The following is a 17,463-nucleotide window of genomic DNA, read 5'->3' on the forward strand; positions in this document are numbered from 1 at the left end:
ACGGATGCGATGAAGTCCGTCTTGCTTTCTGCTTTGTATGTCAAGGTGGCATCCGACGCAAATCCTTATTACTAGTAGCTTAATCTCTTCGTTGCAAGGAACATCAGAAACTTGAAGAGACAAGCCTTCTTATTCTCACTACGCCCAGGCGCAAGGTTAGTCAAGCTCCTTTCCACGTTCGGCGAGTAGTTTCTTTGTGGTGCGTCATGTCATTTCTCCGAGTGACAGAACGACGAGTTCGGACTGATGACTTTTCCCTACCCCGAGGATATGCTGCTGCTGCCTTTGGATCATGCTGCAAGATAAAACGGCCTATCAAAGATAACGCTCGCTTTCCTTCGGCATCTGCTTCTGTAGCACGAATTTGTTAAACCTTTAATAGATAATAGATTTTGTTCTTGTGATTGTTCAGAATCACCTTCGCCCTAAATATGGGCCCCTGGTGTTTGTGCGTGGCCGGTTGCTCCAAGTTTTCTGTGTCGAAAAAAGATTTTTTTTTCTGTTTAATTTTTTTTTTTTTTTTGTGAAAGTATAGCTATTTTTGTGTTTTGTCTGGCCTTCACGCGTTGGTATTGCGGTGCTACTTCGAAAAGCGAAGGGAGTTTTGTGTTGTGAGAAAGCGTTTAAAGTTGGTGCGTCGCAATTACGACGACAGTAGAACAGTGAGCCACCCCGCCCGAATTCCTGTAAATGAAGCCTGCTCCGTTTCTAAAAATGACAATTCCAGCGTTACCCGTTTTATCTTAACAGCGTCTCCCTAATCTTTGCTTGAGCGTCCGTGTCGGCGAGCTCACCCTCCGTCATTGACGGCAAGGGGGGGGGGGGGGACATGTCGTTGAACCCTTCCCGAAATAAAATCCTGGCTACGCCACTGCCGGTACCACCTAGAAGAAGACGAGGTGTCATGGTTAGGGGATCCCCGCCCCAGCGGCAAACATGCCGAAATTCAACGACAGCATGCAGTAAGGGGGAAGACGTGCGGGTCTCTACGTCGCTGAGCCTTAGCATCGCACTCATGCGACACTTCCAGGTGCGCTCGCAGCGACGCGGACAAGCTGGCACCGTATGGATACACCAGTAATGACCAAGGGGGAAAGGCGCAGGGCCTGTCTTCCAGGTGCTATCGGAATAAACGCGCCTCGCTGAATTACAAAACGATAACATATAGGTGCCTTCATGCCAGCTCAGGGAGGGTTTTAAAGGTCAAGTTCAATTTTTAATATAAGAAATATTTGCTTCAGGCCCGGTATATTCACCATTAGAGTGGACGTGGTGCGTCCTCGTTAAAAGCAGTCTTTTTTTGTTATTTTTGTACATTGTAACTGTTTTATTAACTCTTTAGTCAAATCAACTTGTAACTGTAGCTGCGTTGCTCCGAAAGAAGTGGCATTAAAGATTTCTTAGAAGATATATTTGTCACAATCGCTCGGGATCGCAAACAAGGGTTGAGGCATCCGCCGAGAGAAGAGATGTATTAAGGTGGCGATGCAAGCGAGTTGGTTCATGACTGCTGAAATTGGAAAACAGCGCGCAAAAAGACGAAGACGACGAGAGAAGAGCACAGGACAAGCGCTGACTATCAACTGAAGTGGAAAGGAGCTTGACTAACCTGGCGCGGGGCACTGCGTCAGCCAACCTTCTGTTTATCTTCACAAAAAAGAGATAGATTTTATAGATGACTGGTGAGCGACACGCCATTGGTTGTTTCGGCGTTGGTTGACTGTGTGGTGTTTTCTTGCTTGTCCTGTGCTCTTCTCTCGTCGTCTTCGTCTTTTTGCGCGCTGTTTTCCAATTTCAGGAGAAGAGATGACCTGCAGCCTGGCAACGGTGGATGATGACCGACTGTGAGTGGCTGCGCTCATCGGCGTTGATTTGGTGTGGCTGATCAACGCTGCCCATCAAACCTGGTGGGGCCTACGAAGTTTTTTCGTCCGAACGCAGCGGGCACCTTTCGCGGAGGACGGCTACAATAATAGATGCCCGTAAGCTCGCGGCATTTTCCGAGCTCCTTTACCTCGTCCTTTTTACCACTGAGCCTACTTTTCCGTCCAAACTTCCGAAAACTTCCAAATGCGCTATCGAGAGGGTCCGACTCTCGATGGGCCCGTTTGCCCCTCCCTCGAGTCCTACGCTGCCCCTCTCCTTCCTCGTGCCACCTACTCGTTGCCGCCCTTCTCCGCTTTCCGGCTCCCGTCGTTGGAAAAAGGAGAATTCACTCGAAACTCCCATTTTCTGTTTTCCAGCGTCGTTCTACTGAGCCGAGACAATGCACACACTGCAGTCCCCGACAACATGAGAATGGCAGTTAGGAGCTTCGGTTGTCCTGCTTCCTGCGCAAGCTTCCACCATTCGACGACGCTTGGACATGTCGTGCACCATGACCTCCGCATGCAGCCAAAGCACGGCGGAGATCACGGACCGCCTGCTGGAGGCCAGGCGTTCCAAAGACACCCCCTGCCTTTCTCACTCTGTTGGCGACTGTAGTGGGGCACCCACACAATGGGCAAATTCGTGAGAATACTGCCACGGACGCACCTGACCAAGTAGGCAGCGCGCCTGTGGCTTAACTGTTATTACGCTTGTGTTCCACGCAGAAGGCCAGGGTTTGAGTCTTAGCCGTTTCTACACATTTTTGTTAACGCGTTAATGTGATGTTCTGGTAAATTCGAGAACCGTCTTGCTGATTCGAGGTTAAAATGTTCTACGCATCGAACCTTCTACGCCGAATGTTCCAGAAGCTCACGCGTGTACAAAAGGGGCTCCGCGTGACAAGCCGGAGTCAGTTTTCACCCCGGCGTTCGACTCTGCTGTCACGCCGACTTCGGCACCCGTGACGCTCTGCTTTCTTCGGTTTCCTTTTTATTTTTGGGCACAAGTTCACCCCTTTAAACGTTTCAGTCTCCCCAGTTATTCATTGTTTCACCTTGTCATTCAAGACAATATGTCGGGAGAGCGTAAATCAAGGCTTTAGGAACGTGGAGACTCAGAGCACGAGTCTGCCAAAAATCATCTGGTGGCCATTTCGAGTATGACACAAATGAACCAGGGTTGACCACTTTTGCTGAATATAAAAAGATTTCTTACGAGAGACGGCGTTTCAGGTTCGCCAGGTTCCAAAATTACCGTCCGTCATTGACCCACAGTGCAGGATGTTAAATGCTTTCTCTAAGGCAGTGGTTCTCAAACAGGATGTTAAATGCTTTCTCTAAGGCAGTGGTTCTCAAATGGGGGGTATGTGGAACCCTGGGGTCCGCAAAAGCATTCTAGGGGTCTGCAAAGCCCCGCCTCATCGGTGAAACCCAGCAATAAAAGTTGTATATTTTCTTCTTAAGATTAAAAACTGTTCCAATATTACTGTGGTAGCGTTATTAAGCTACTCATTGCACATTTCAGTCTATCTGGAGGCCTCCGCTCACTGTGCTTACACCCTATTGTAAAGCGTGTATGCGGAGCTGCAGTATGCACTCCCCTCCCCATTTACACCCTCTTCAAAGAACGACCTTGAGGTTGTTAGGTCCTTCGACCTTGAGGTCATTAGAGGTGGTCCTAGACGGCGTCGAATCACCTAGGACGTCGTCCCTGAGGTTGTCCTAGAGATTCTCCTTGAGATCACCCTAGAGCTTGTCCTAAAAGTTGTACTAGACGTCTTTGACGTCGCCCTCAATGTCTTCCTAGAGGTCGTCCTTGAGGTCGCCCTAGAGGTCGTCTTCAAGGTCCTTCTAGATGTCGTCTTTGATGTCGTCCTTGACAACGTCAAGGATGGCCTCCAGGACGACGTTAAGAACGACGTCTAGGATGATGGACGACCTTTAGGGTGATCTCAAGGACAACAAGGATTTAGCGTCGTCCTAGAGGCTAAATTTAGGGGCGAGTTTCCTCGCTAAATTTGGCGGTGTGCAACAATAAATGCTATTGCATTTATAGATAATCACCCCTGTGGTTGCAAAGAATTTGCCTCAACCCTCAATTTGCTGCACTGTAATTTTTTTTACATTACAGCGCTGCTGAGTTGTTTGCGACAGAAGGGAAACAGGTGCTTACAATGCATTTTACATAATGTCATGACCTTGACAACGTAGACCCTTCAGCTAATTTGCGGATTGTACAATGTCTATTACATACTTGCCTCTTTTCACCATGCAGCGATTTAAACTGGATTGCATTGCGGGCCATTGCTTGAAGTCCGACATTTCAATATGTTCCAGCAGGCCACTAGTGTACGCAAAGCTATCAACAAAGTGGTTCCAAACAGGTTTTCCCATTTCAACCAACATTGTGTGAAACGTTCGAAATCTCTAAATTGCATGCAGGCCGAACAGAAAAAGTACTTCAACACGTCTTTCGGTGAGTTTTTTCTCGTGTATGTTAATGAAAGAAGTCTACTTCACACAAGCCCTTAGTTATACACATTTATTAAATGCTTATCGTAATTAACCTATACCTTTCCCTCCCCTTCACCATAAATGGGGTCCTCCATCATCTCCACCGATCTACAAGGGGTCTGCAAAACATCAATAGTTGGCAACCTCTGCTATAAGAGCTGGGATTTCATTTCTGGGAACACTAGACTGAGAGATCACGTGTGTTTGTTCGTCGCTGCTCAATGATTAAATATAGCGGGAGAACCCCTGAGCTGGTGCATAATAATACGCCAATTCAATCAAGGAAGAATCGGCGCGTAAACAATGCCGCACGCGGGCAGATTGAGAGCACCACTCGACAAACGTCTAAAGAGGTGCGAGGGATCCCAAATTTTCTTGCACTACGTCTCCTTTGACAGCAGCCAGAAAGAAAGCAGTTTTTTGTATCCAAGCTTGTTTTCTCTTTTCACCGCTCAAAAGTTGCATTCCATAAGAGGGCAGACGACTGCACATCATGCGCGAGGACCGCCAGAGGCTTGCGAAAGCGACTCACTTGTTGTGGCCTGCGCTACGTAGCCTCTGGGCGAAGGTACCGATCTTCCACTCGTGCCTAAGCGTCGGGGCCCTGAAGTCGGTCAGCCGGTGGTCCCTGACCTTAGTCTCGTCGTAATACTTGAAGTAAGGCGTGTCCGACTGGTACACCGTGCAAGAGCCCTCGCCCAGGTGCTCGCTCAGGTAGTCCAGGTCCCACTTGAGCGCAGGTGCCACCAAGCCCGTGTCGGTCAGCACCACGGGCATCTGCGCGGGGACAGCCTAGTTACCTAAAGTCGCAACGTCACGTGCGAGTGGTCAGTTCTCGCACGCGCTTGACACCTCCTACCGACATAGTTCTGCCCTTTCCAGATGCTATAACATCCTCATTTAGGCAGGGGCGGATTTTAAGGGGGGGAGGGGGGAATTGGGGGGGGGGGGGGGGGGGGCAAAAAAATCTAAAGTAGCATAAACAGGGCTCCTGTTGCGCATTTTGTTTTAGCCGCTGCAGAACCACCCTGTGCCGATGGCCCCTAGATGTGCGCCGCTGCGCCGACTTATTGGCTCCAAGCTGCACTTTGAAACCGCCGCCGCGGACCTCAGTCTCGGCTAAAGCGACGGAGTAACTCTCCAAACTCAGAGAACAAGTGTGCCTGCTAGTGTGTGATCTACCCTATTTTGAACCCTCGTTCTTACCACCTGGCAGGCCGGTAGTCGGTTTTGTTTCGGGGAGGTCCACCCATGTCAAACTGCTCCCAGAAGGGGGTGGGGGGGGGGGGGGGGGTTGAATTTGTTTGGGGGAGGGCGGCCGCACCCGTCGCCCCCCCGTTGGATTTGCCCCTGCATTTAGGCTACTGTATGTTGATGGTGTGAACATGAACCAAAGAGATTTCAGTTTCAATATCTGAATACACATCGCCGTAAAACATGCTTCTCAAACTTTGAAAACAAGCAATCGAAGCAAGCATTTAGCAATGTTGCACACATTCTTGAACTGCTGGTATCTCACATTAAACATTCTCATTTGCGTGACAGTGATGTTCCGTGAGAAGTTTAACCTCTCAACTTCATAGTTGACGATGCATAATAAATAAAAAGGCGGTTGTTGGCCAGCTAGTGGAACCTGCAGCAAAGGAAACTCGCCAGTGCCCCTCCTCCTTTGCGCTCTATCACGTGATTCCCACGAGTGATCGCACAAGCGAGGTAGTGCAACACCTCCGAGGTAACAAGGCTGGAAGGCTCAACTTTCAAAATCACCCAAAGAGGCAAATGCCGGGCATGGATCAGATGCGAGCATTGACAGAGGCTCGCATCCTCTCCGATTGACAAGTCTCATTTGAGAAGTGACTCCCAAGTCTCATTTGAGAGGTGACTCGGAGCTCCAGTCCAATCAGTGTCCGGCATTTGCCTTTTCAGGTGACATTGATAGAATTCATTTTTTGTTATATCACCATTACCTTTTTATTTCTGTGCCCAGAAACAATTGTCTTTCATGTGGCACATCATAGTCAAATATAAAGCATGCTCAAATAAATAAAGTGCACATACATATAAATACATGTAAAGGAGGTGTTCGATAGAGGGACAACCAACAAAACAGGATGCCTTGTGGAAGTCAGGTGGGTCACATAATCTCTCTAAACATTTCTTTTAAGTTCTTTGTATACACAGAATCAACCTATTTAGATGCACACATACTATAGCATGTTACAAATTAAGAAAAGCCTGACAGTTTCGGTAGGAATGAGTTCATCGGACATTTCATTGACAGCCCAGATTAGCTTTTATCTGTATTAAGCAGCATCGGACTGTTACCACAAACAGGTGTGTACGGGTGGGTAAGGTGGGTTAACATTTTTGTAATGAGCCGCCGCAGACTGTCGCCGCAGAGCGGCGTAAACAGGGCGGCCGGATGGGTTAACATGCACCCCAGTGTGACACGCATGACGAAATATACGTACAGCAGGTAATTCGCATCACGAGTGTCGATTAAACGTATGTCCATGAAACATGTGTTCATGAAAAGTTGTCCACGAAACGTAATTTCACGAAACGAGTTTCAACAGAACGATAGGAACCACGACAAAATCCTCCCGAAAAGTGCTCCTCTTTCCACTGGGGGTGAATGCTGGAGAGGAGAAAACGACCAACCATGGCGAGCAGCGAGGTTTGGGCAAGGGGCTTGCCCTTTTTTCACCTGCGAGGTTCCAGCTGGTTCGGGCAAGCAAACAAAGAGAAGAATCGAATGGCACCGTTTGAAATGCACGCGGGCAATTCATGAACAAAAAGTCGCACCACAAGAACACGGCACCCAGCTCCGAAATTAAATTTCACGTTCCGTTTGCTCTAGGACAAACTGGGCATCGGAGTTCATTTTGAGATGATGCACAAAATGTAATTGGTGACGGGAGCCTTGTTTGACTTCTCACTCGGAACATAGACGTCCTATGGTAACTTCTGGCCAATCAGAGGTAGTATAGCTCGGAGGCACGATCATTCAAAACAAAGATAGAAGGTTAAGTTACGCAGGAAGCGAACAGGAGGTTTGATGGCACGTCATTTCGGACTCAAATATTAAATCTCGCACTGACGGAGCAAACGGTTCGTTCGCCGTCAAACAGCGTACGAAAGTGTGCAAACAGTTCGTTGACAATTGCAAATTTGTACCATGTTTGCAATCAGCCTGTCAGCTTCAGGGTCGGTGTGGCTGAGCCGTGGCACCGCTTCCAAAGGGATCCCATAATCTTGGAAATCGAGCGACGAACAGCCAGTACATCCTTCGCATTCAGACTGCGCCATATTCGCTCTCGGGGAAGCGCTGTTGCCAAACCAGCCAAACGTCCGAACGCCCATCCTGGCCAAACCAACGTTATTGCCTTATTGTCCAAACCACCAAACTCAGCGTCACAAAAAATACACCACGAATGCCTGTCATATGCCTGTAGCCAGCCTGTAAATCGGCATGCATACTAATCCCTTACATCTGTCCATAATAATTGTTTATGTATTGACATGTCGCTTACTAGCGGAAAAAACAAACATCCAAATGAAAGAAAAAAAGATTTGTTTAAAGGCAGTGTCTGCGTCAACGGTCTGCGTCGACCCGGTGTAGGACGCCGATCTCACTACCCCTCTGCTTCGACTACGGTAGTGGTTATGGCGTACGCCAAAATCAATACCGTAGTCATTTCGGCGTACGCCATAGTCAATACCGTAGTCTTTTTCGCATACCCCAAACACACTACCCTTACGCCAAATTCAATACCTTGAATAACGTCGGTTCAGCAGGGGTTGAGCCAGTTGAGCTCCGCATTCCGCTAAAACTGGCGGAAGTAACTTTCTGCAGCAAAATACCCTGATTGTTTGTTCACCATAGTTTGTTGTTGTTTGTATGAGCAGCGGAACGCGCGCGGCAGGCGTTGTTAATTTTGATTAGCGTTGATACGGCTGACGGCACAAGCAAGGAAGCTTGGAGTGATTCTGTGTGAATGTGATTTGACATCGCTTCTTTCTGTTTCTTCGATCGTGGTGCAAATGCAGGTGCCCGACTCCCGAACGATTCGAAGGCAAGAGTGGTAGCCCGCCTGTCCGCTGGTCTCAATCGCATGCACTGTCGTCATTTTAGGCACATCGGAAGAAAATAAGACGCTCACTATTTTAAATAGCGTGCGATCGGCCTGTCTAGGTTCTGGCGACACCGTTTCAGGCTGTATATGAGAAAATTTAGCCACTACAGTACGACTGCTAGCCTGGGGTATGTGCCTCACAACAGATCGAAACGCGGTGGGGGTGGGGATCCCTGGCAGCGGGACCTTTCGCTGTACGAGCTGCGGTGCGCTAACACACTCGACCTTCGATACCCCCTTGGGTCACAGCGCTTGCTGAAAGAAGTTTGGATCGTTTTACGCAGATTTTGCAGTGCGTACGAGACGCACAACTGCTACGTACTACGTCCTAGATGCCCAAACTGAGGCTCGCTACTTGTGCGCGGCTCTCGTGATCTGGAGAACAGTACGCTCGCCATGAAAATGTTGCAGTGAGAATTAAGTACGGAAAAGTAATACTATAAAAGTAGAGTATTTAAAACTGGCTTGCATTGTCACTGAACATATGAAAACAAAACTGATTAGGAATGCCAATCAGACAATCAGATCGGGTAGGAATGTGATATAATGTGCTCAAGTTATGTGTGAAGTTGCGTCAGCGCAGGAATTCAAACTTGTTGGCCCCACCCCCGCTCCTAAATTCTTCCAATGTTGCTGGCAGTTTTTTTTTTTTTTTTTTTTTTTTTTTTTATTTATCATTATTGTAACTTCAAAGGTCCCAACAGGGGCATTACATAAGGAGCGGGGGGGGGGGGGGGGGGAGGGGGGGGAGGGGGAAGGGAAGGGAAGTACATAAAAAGTACATAAGATCAACATATGAACAGACAGGTGGCTGGCACCTACAGTGCTGGTGAGTAATATAAACAGTGAGAACAAGTGTGTGTGAAATAAAACTGGTACATAAATACACTATATAGTCAGTTACAGGTTAAGAAGGTAGCGGCAAATGCCCCTCAAAGGGAATCAGATATCCCTCCGCCACCTCAGCATCCAATAGCGTCCCACCGTTTCCGTGACGTCGCGGTCAACGCGCGAGGAGGGTCTTGCCTTTCTGTACATATTTGCTTTATCTTTCAACTTTGACTTAGCATTGTGGAAGCCACGAGAGGGAGATTAGAGTTCTCCCCCACCGACGGAAACAAATACGACTTTCGAAGATTAGCTTCCCCCCCCGATGGATACAAAGGCTGCTTTCAGGGGCTTGGTTCCCTCTCCGATGAATACAATGGTCGCTTTCTTAAAAAGTGGGATCGGAGACAAGTGGGAATCCATTCAAGCGGAACAAGGAGCGTTGCTAGTGAACTCTTCTTTCGACTGCGGAGAGATTTGAAACGGGCGCATCACACTTGTGGGAGGAGCTTCTCCTACCTTCTTGACTTGTAACCGACTATAGCTAAAAGAGTAATCGAAGCATTGTGGAACAAGACGGGGTCACCTATTGCCGGGCAGAACCAGGGTAATCACCGACTTGCACCAAGCATACCAGAGCTTCCAGTCAGGCTTGGTGTCCTGAAAAGCGCTGCAGGTGCTCAAAAACAAAAGACCCCCAAAGGAGCCCACAGAATTTGAATGGGTACCTGCCCACTCCGTGGTAGAGGGCAACAAACTTGCTCACCAGCAGGCCTGCGCGCTGACTTACCGGGCCACAGCCATGGAAGAGGTACAGGACCAACCCATGGTGACCTAAAAGGAAATACTAGTCGCACTCTACTGCAAGGATAGGCGAAGACTGCCAGCCCCGCATCCTAAGTTAACGCTGGAGGAACAGGTAGCGTATAGGCAAATTCAGTCGGGGTCCTTCCCCCACCCCTTTTACTCAGTCGCATATGTTCCCCACTCAATACAGTGGGAACTGCCCAGTGTGCCAAGAGATAGGAACCCTCCGTCACAAAATAGGCGAGTGTAGATTCAATCAAGACCACCCACTACCCCCACCCTTCCCCCTGTAGAGCGATGGGAGAACTTGCTGTCCAGCCCCGCCCTGGAGAATCAGCTTCAATTGGTCAACAGGGGCCAGGCAGACAAGGCAGCATATAGGATCTCGTGAAGAGGGAAGCCCTTCCATCCGGCAGAGACCATCGTGCTGAAATGCTCAGAATAAAAGTTTATTCTCTCTCCCTCTCTGATTGTTTGAAGTAGTTTGTGATCCGAGATATGTGACATGGGGTGGTTTAGTTGTGCCGATGCTCTTCTAGGAGGAAGTAGCAGTGAGTTATGAAGCATTGGATTATAATAGAAAATTTTATGAAATGGGGTTAAGCATGATATCTTATGGCACGACTTATACAGCTGGAATTTCAGTGCAGAGACACTAGTTCTTCGGTAATGATCATTAAGAATCAACCTGGCCGTGCGATTTTGAACCGACTCAAAATGGTTAATGGGATAAATTTGATGAGCATTGCGAATTGCTGCTGCATACAACTTTGGTCCAACGTAAGTCTCGTATGCCATTATCTGGAGATGAGATGGTGGCACCTTCAGATTTCTTTTGATGTACCCGAGAGTGTGCGAAGCCTCTGCTGAGTCTGTTTCAATGTGGTTATTCCAGGTTAAGTCAATAGGCAGTGTTGCACCAAGATATTTATAGATGGAGGCAGGCAAAGATGATTAGTCCAGAGCCAATGGAATACGAAAAACATGATGTTACATGTTTCCAATTAAAGCGAAGTACTTTACATTTTGACATGTTTAATGACATGAGTCATTTGAGATACCAGGCACGAATCGGGTCAAGATCACTCGGAAGATTTAAATGGTCATCAGACAGTAATTTTGCGATATAGGACACAATCGTAAGCAAAGAGACAAAGCCTACAATTGATAAGTCGTTAATAAAAATAAGAAACAGTAGTGGACCTAGTAATGCCCCCTGTGGAACTCCAGATATAACGTTAGTAAAGTCTGACATATGGTTGTTAGCCAGAGTGCGAGAAAAGAGAAAGTCATGAATCCAAGAAAGGACCAAAGGGTCGATACCCAGGATAGAAAGTTTTGAAATTAGATGACGATGGGGAACTCTGTCGAATGCCTTCGAGAAGTCGAGGAATACAGCATCGGTTTGGCCCTGCGAGTCAAGGTTAGTGATTAACTTGTGTTTGAGTTCAAAAAGTTGTGTCTCGCATGAAAAACCCCTACGAAATTCATGGATTGATGATTGTAAAAAATATGATTGGCTTCTTAATATGATATGGGATGATAGTTTGAGGCCAGCACACGATCACCGCTTTTAAAGACCGGAATGGCCTTCCCCAGCTTCCAGTCCAATGGTACACGCCGTTCCACCTTCAGTCCGAGCACACTGGACGCCACGAGCTATCCCAGCCGATCCAGTGTCGGGAGAAAATCGTGTGACCTTTTGGTTGGCCAGAGCGACGCAGGGAGCTCAAGGTCACATGACACTCTCTCAACGCTGGATTGGCTGGGATAGCTCCTAGCGTCCGCTGCGCTCGGACTGAAGGTGAAACGGAGTATAGGCAATACTGCTGTAATGACTAAGAAAATATGAATGTGAGGAATTCACTAGATATTACTTTGGTGTTGCTAAGAATCTTGGGGCTAATATTGTCTGGACGACAAGATGATAAGAGTTTTAAACCTATAAGTCAAAGTATTCTGGAAGCAGAAATGTTAGTGTCAATGGGGGCCATGGGCTCAAAACCAGAGCAAGGCAAACTATATGTATATGATTGATGCTTTCGTTTGATAGTATGAAAGAGAAATATTTGTTTAAAGCTCTAGTGCAATGTGGCTCAGACACTGCGTCTACATTTTCATTCTTTAGTCGGATAGAGTCAGTATTATCTCTGGGTGAAAATACCTTCCAGAACTTCTGGGGGTTACTTTGCAGAATTCGTGGCAGGCCCAAAGAAAATAACTTTTTTTTCGTCAACCTTACGCTCTGTACAAGATTTGAGACATGAGAAATGTTTGTCCCAGACTTCGTTATTATTTACTTTTTTAGCTCTTTTATACATGCGCTTCTTTTTGTTATTTATAATGATTGTAAAGTTTTATATTGTACCAGGGGTTATGCCCGTCGCTGTGTACAATAACATTCGGAACAAATTGCTCAGTTAAAATATTAAGTTTGTTTTTAAATAGTGACGAGTTTTTTCCACCGATCTTGAACGAAGGTTTTCGACATACGACTGATAGAACGATGACACGTTCCGATTTATGGTGACGTAGTAATCACCTCTGTTATAGCTCACGAATTGTTTGAACAGTTGGGCTCAGCGTCGGCACAGGGATAGATAACTCGATGATCAAGATGCCGTGGTCACCTAAGCCAGCAACACAGTTGACAGTTTTTATTATTTCTGTTGTGCTTGTAAGGGTACGGTCAAGAATATTGTCGCCACGGGTGGGTTGTTCAACAACTGGGGTGAGGTTAAAATTCTAACAGTTATTGAAAAACTCTCGCGCAGCATTCGAGCTGCTCGTGGTAAGATGAATCCAGTCAATGTTTGGAAAATTTAAGTCGTCAAAGATAGCAAAGTCTCCTTTTGGGTAAAGACTTTAAATGTCGAGCAGTATGGTGCGCAAAGTGTTGCAGCGCTCAGAACCATTGTTTGGTGCCCGATAATACGATGGGCAGGAGATCAAACTGTAACGGGTACTTTATTTGAACCTGTCCCCACAGCCCGGTGTTTACTACCAGAGCATAACAAAGAAATTGAACTTCGTCATCAGTCGTGGGCACGTTAACAGCAAAAAGTAACAGTGTTACAGTTACAGTTACCTAGGGGGGAAAAGTAACACTGTTACAGTGACAGTTACCGGCTTCAAAAAGTAAAATGCTACAGTTACTGCAAAAAGAATAACGCCGTTACCTTCTCGTTACAGTACAAAAATTGGACTTAAGAAATCACAAACTAAAACAATATTATTTTATTTGTTACACTACAGTAAGAAGAAAGGTAAACTGAGAAATTAGAAAAATTTAAACACGAAGGGTGTTTCTTTTTTTTGCGTGATTTTCCATCTCAGCATTTTGATGTGCATAATTTATTTGCAATAATTGATAAGCCAATGTTTTTGATGAGCGACATCGAAGATGACGCTTCAAAGGCCGCTTTTTATACGACCAAAGCTCTGGTAAGAGCGAAGCACTCGTATCCAGACCGTGCATGACAAGCAGTCTTGGGCAGTAACTATAGTTACTAGCGTTACTGGTAGCTAGAGTTACTTTTCGGTAACGAGTTACTCTTTACTGCTGGTAACTTGTAACTGTAAGACTGTTTCTTTTGTATTGGGTAACTGTAACTGTAACTCCACACATTAAACAAACAAAAAAATTGTCTGGTTTAGCACCACGACTGAGAATCGAGTCAGCACGAAACCAATTTTAAGGAAGCAGCACCTGTGGTGGTAGGGGCGGCGAACAATGGCCGTTTCACTGACTTTGTCTCACTCTTCTCATGCGGGGACCATCTGCGGGTGTCGGTGCTCGTGCAATATGTCTCCGAGTGTTCCGTCTGGGCTGTGTCTGCACCCCCCTCTCCCTTCGCCTTTGTAGGATATGTCCGTGCTGTCATTTTTACACCCAGCGGGTCACCGTCTCCTCTTCCCTATTCGTTTTCAAGGAAGCCGTCCCCACATTGTGCACGAAGCCGGCACTTGTTTCACTTATTTGTTCTCTTCAGAGCCGCTCGAGTAAACACGAAGGCAGGTTCAAATGAAATTGCCTTTTTCGTTGATAGCCTCAAGAAACACCCCAATGGTTGGACACTTTGTTGTGGAACCACAGATGGCTTTTTGGACAGAGACACCGCAGTGGTCGTCGTACATTCTCGTTGAGCACCAGAAGGCCTCACTTTGTCTCCTTTCCTGTATATTCTTTTGAAACTGTTTGACCCGCTACATTCAGGCCTGCTTCCGAGTATATCCCGTGAGGTAATTATGCGATCAACCGTGTCCTCATTCATTTTGGAGTCAAAAATAAACAAAAACATTAACTGATGTGGGCCGATGACAATTTTGAAAAACAGTTGATTCTAAGTTATAGTCATATGCAAATAGTGGATTTTGAGTTTGAAGCCAATAGTTTTGGCCAAATATTTTCAATTTGAATATTTAAAAGTTTTCCCATGCCTTTCACTGCATTATATGCTTAGACGAAAACCCAGCTAAAATCGTGAAGGTTGTTCTATACTTGTTCATTTATAAGGTAAGTTTAGCTATCAAATATTTATGAACTGTGACGTCAGAAGGTCTGATGTCATGGGATGGCAAGTAAACGACGGATCTGATATAAAATGAATCCTATAGAGACAGCCAATCATACCCAATTGAGTGAATTTACAAATCTTGCCATATAAAATATTCTTTCTTTAATCTCGAGTTAAAAAATGAAAGCCAATTACAACTCCCCATAATGCCGAATTAGAGTGCAGCTCTTGAGGAGGAGGAGGGAAGTAGTGAGGGGAAGGTATACTCCTTCCTTCTCACCTCCTTATCCTCCTCCTCCCCTCATTCTTGAATCTCCTCTGGGGGGGGGGTTTACGTGACCTTGGGAGGGGGAGAGGTCGTGTGACCTCAAGGGGGGGGGGGTCACGTGACCTTGGGGGAGGTGGGGGTTACATGCAGCCCTTGTGGTTAGTCCATGCTAAGGTGTGAGGAAATCTAACATGCTGAGCTTGTATCCATTTAGCCGAAAAACCGATTACTTTTATGTAATTGGAGCCGTTTGGCTAACAGCTAGGAGGGAGAGAGAGACAAATTTTATTTACAATGATGCTTCGTCCGCATTATCTGCATCTCATCAGCGGTCAAAACGATGCTGGTAGTGAGGGCGGCAGCATGGTCCCTGCGACATTGAGAATATGTGTGACACTAATTGGGGCCATAGTGTCAGTTGTGCTTCCTGGGGTGGGGCGGTCCAGCTCTTCCAACTGACAGGTATGGTAGGCATGAGGAGGAAAGGGGTGAGGTAGTATGGAGATGATTAGCGGAAAACAAACAGCGCAAGGACAAGGACAGAGTAGAAGGCGGTAGACACACACAGCGCTGTGTGTGTCTACCGCCTTCTACTCTGTCCTTGTCCTTGCGCTGTTTGTTTTCCACTAATATGAATGACCAACTAGCCCAATCGTCAACACTACTGGAGATGATTGTGCACGGGTACAGATCGGTTAGGGTAGGCATGCACTAGTTATTAGGCACATATTCCAAAGCGCCGCAAGCAATATTTAGCCGACATTTAAGCCATTGCACGGTGCAGGCACATAGCCAGAATTTTGTTTCGGGGGGCGCCCGCCCATGACAAAATGCTGTATGAGGGGGAGGGGGGAGAGGAGGTCCCAGCAAAATGGAAAATTTCGGGGGGAGCCCGGGCGCCATGGGTCTCTCTTCTGGCTACGTGCCATGGTGTATACATGAGTAAATCGTAGTGCTGCAGGGAGGAGGGGAGGGGGGAGAGGGAATTATTGTGTTGCGAGACTTGAAAAGTTTAAATTTTGGTAACTAATCATTCCTTTCTATTATTCCGTATACACCGTGAAAACATTTCTTTGCCATTTGCATACTGTTTGGTATACACATCTAATACATTTGGTTACAATATTTCTTAGTATAGCAGATCCCCAGCTAAAATTCCCATCAGATCCAATTGGAATTTTAACTGGTTTTAACCGGAATCGATTGGTTTAGTGGGTTCCAATCAGCACATTGGCCGATGGGTCTCACCAATTGGAATTTAATAATTCAGAGGCATCCGGTTTAGAGAAGCTCGTTTTAGCGAACGCCGTTTTACTGACCCCGGTTTATCGAATCCCTTGAGAACCCAGTTTAGAGAAGATGGCAATAAACTTCCCTTTAGCGAATTCGGCTGCCATTTGGCAGGGATAAATTGGCTGTCTGAAAACCCAACTGGTACGAATTGTAAATTCCAAGTGGAATCTAATGGGAATTCTCAACTGGGATGTCATATGCAAATTAACCTTCAGCACCAGCATCTTCTTTGCCAAGCATATTTTGTCCCTTCATCAGGGAAAGCAACCTCTCACTGGTGCGATCGTTTCTTTCATCTATATGTTCGGGGCAGCCAAAGCGAAAACAACCGCATCTCCACGTGGTGAATGATGTTGATTGGGGCGAAGCTCTGGTGGTGCTTGTTTGCGTAGACGCTGAGCCGCAGTATGCCGAGCCTTTCGTTCGTTGTCATCCATGTCACGCTGCGGTCAAATGCTCCAATCCTTATAACCACGTTCCATACCACACATTCTCTTTCTGACATGGATGAAAACGAACGAAAGGTTCGGCATGCTGCGGCTCACCGTCTACACACAAGCACCACCAGAGCTTCGCCCCATCAACATCATTCAACGGTACATTGCCCACACAGCAAGAAACTTGGAAACAAAAGGCTGGCAATAACTATTTAAATAGCTGCCCTCACATGTTGGCATCACAGGCAACGAGACAGCCGATCGTCTTGCAGCAGAAGCGCACCACCTTAATGTGCCAACACTCTATGTATCGAAAATCCACGAGGCCAGACAGCTTGTACACAAAGAAATAGAGCGACAACATCCTGACCCGCGAGTGTCTGGAGGAAGACCACCCGCACGTGTGCCGCCAAAGCTTTCACGAGCCAGCGCCTCCATTCTGCATAGGCTTCGCGCTGGGTGTGCCTTTACAGCAAAGGCCATTCATCGTCTGGACCCCACAATCAGCCCAAACTGCTCAAGCTGTGACGTTCCCGAGGACCTAGAGCACCTCATCTGGGTCTGTCCAAATCTAGCGGACGCGAGGAAATCTTTCCTCGATGGACTACAGCTCGCAGGGGTTGCCCACGGGACAACTGAAGACATTCTTTTTCCCCCAGGCTCAGTAAGAGATGCCACTAGAACATTCGCCTTACTCATAACGTTCTTAGAAGATGCAGATCTAATAGACCGGCTCTAAAGCATGGTGCCATATACGCCCCGAGCCAGTGAACCGTCCATTCTCATAGGTAGTCC

The 17,463-nt window shown here is 46.9% G+C and overlaps 1 protein-coding gene across 3 annotated transcripts in view; it reads right to left on the reverse strand.

The window, feature by feature from the left end:
* The window catches only part of LOC8037527 (hypoxia-inducible factor 1-alpha inhibitor), a 52,923-nt gene that overhangs the window by 26,953 nt on the left and 8,507 nt on the right, over nucleotides 1–17,463 (reverse strand). The window contains exons 1-2 of one of the 3 annotated variants that reach the window (XM_042292671.1): nucleotides 8,158–8,242; nucleotides 4,915–5,159 (exon numbers count right to left, since the gene is read on the reverse strand). In XM_042292671.1, coding sequence (XP_042148605.1) covers nucleotides 4,915–5,159; nucleotides 8,158–8,205 — 293 coding nt within the window. In that variant the 5' untranslated portion in view covers nucleotides 8,206–8,242. Of the gene's footprint in view, nucleotides 1–4,914; nucleotides 5,160–7,559; nucleotides 8,243–17,463 lie in introns of those variants that run through there. The other 2 variants (XM_002412333.5, XM_042292670.1) reach the window with 2 other exon arrangements.

The sequence above is a fragment of the Ixodes scapularis genome, unplaced genomic scaffold (assembly GCF_016920785.2).
Source record: "Ixodes scapularis isolate PalLabHiFi unplaced genomic scaffold, ASM1692078v2 PGA_scaffold3__209_contigs__length_174095766, whole genome shotgun sequence".
In the NCBI taxonomy this organism is placed as follows: domain Eukaryota; kingdom Metazoa; phylum Arthropoda; class Arachnida; order Ixodida; family Ixodidae; genus Ixodes; species Ixodes scapularis.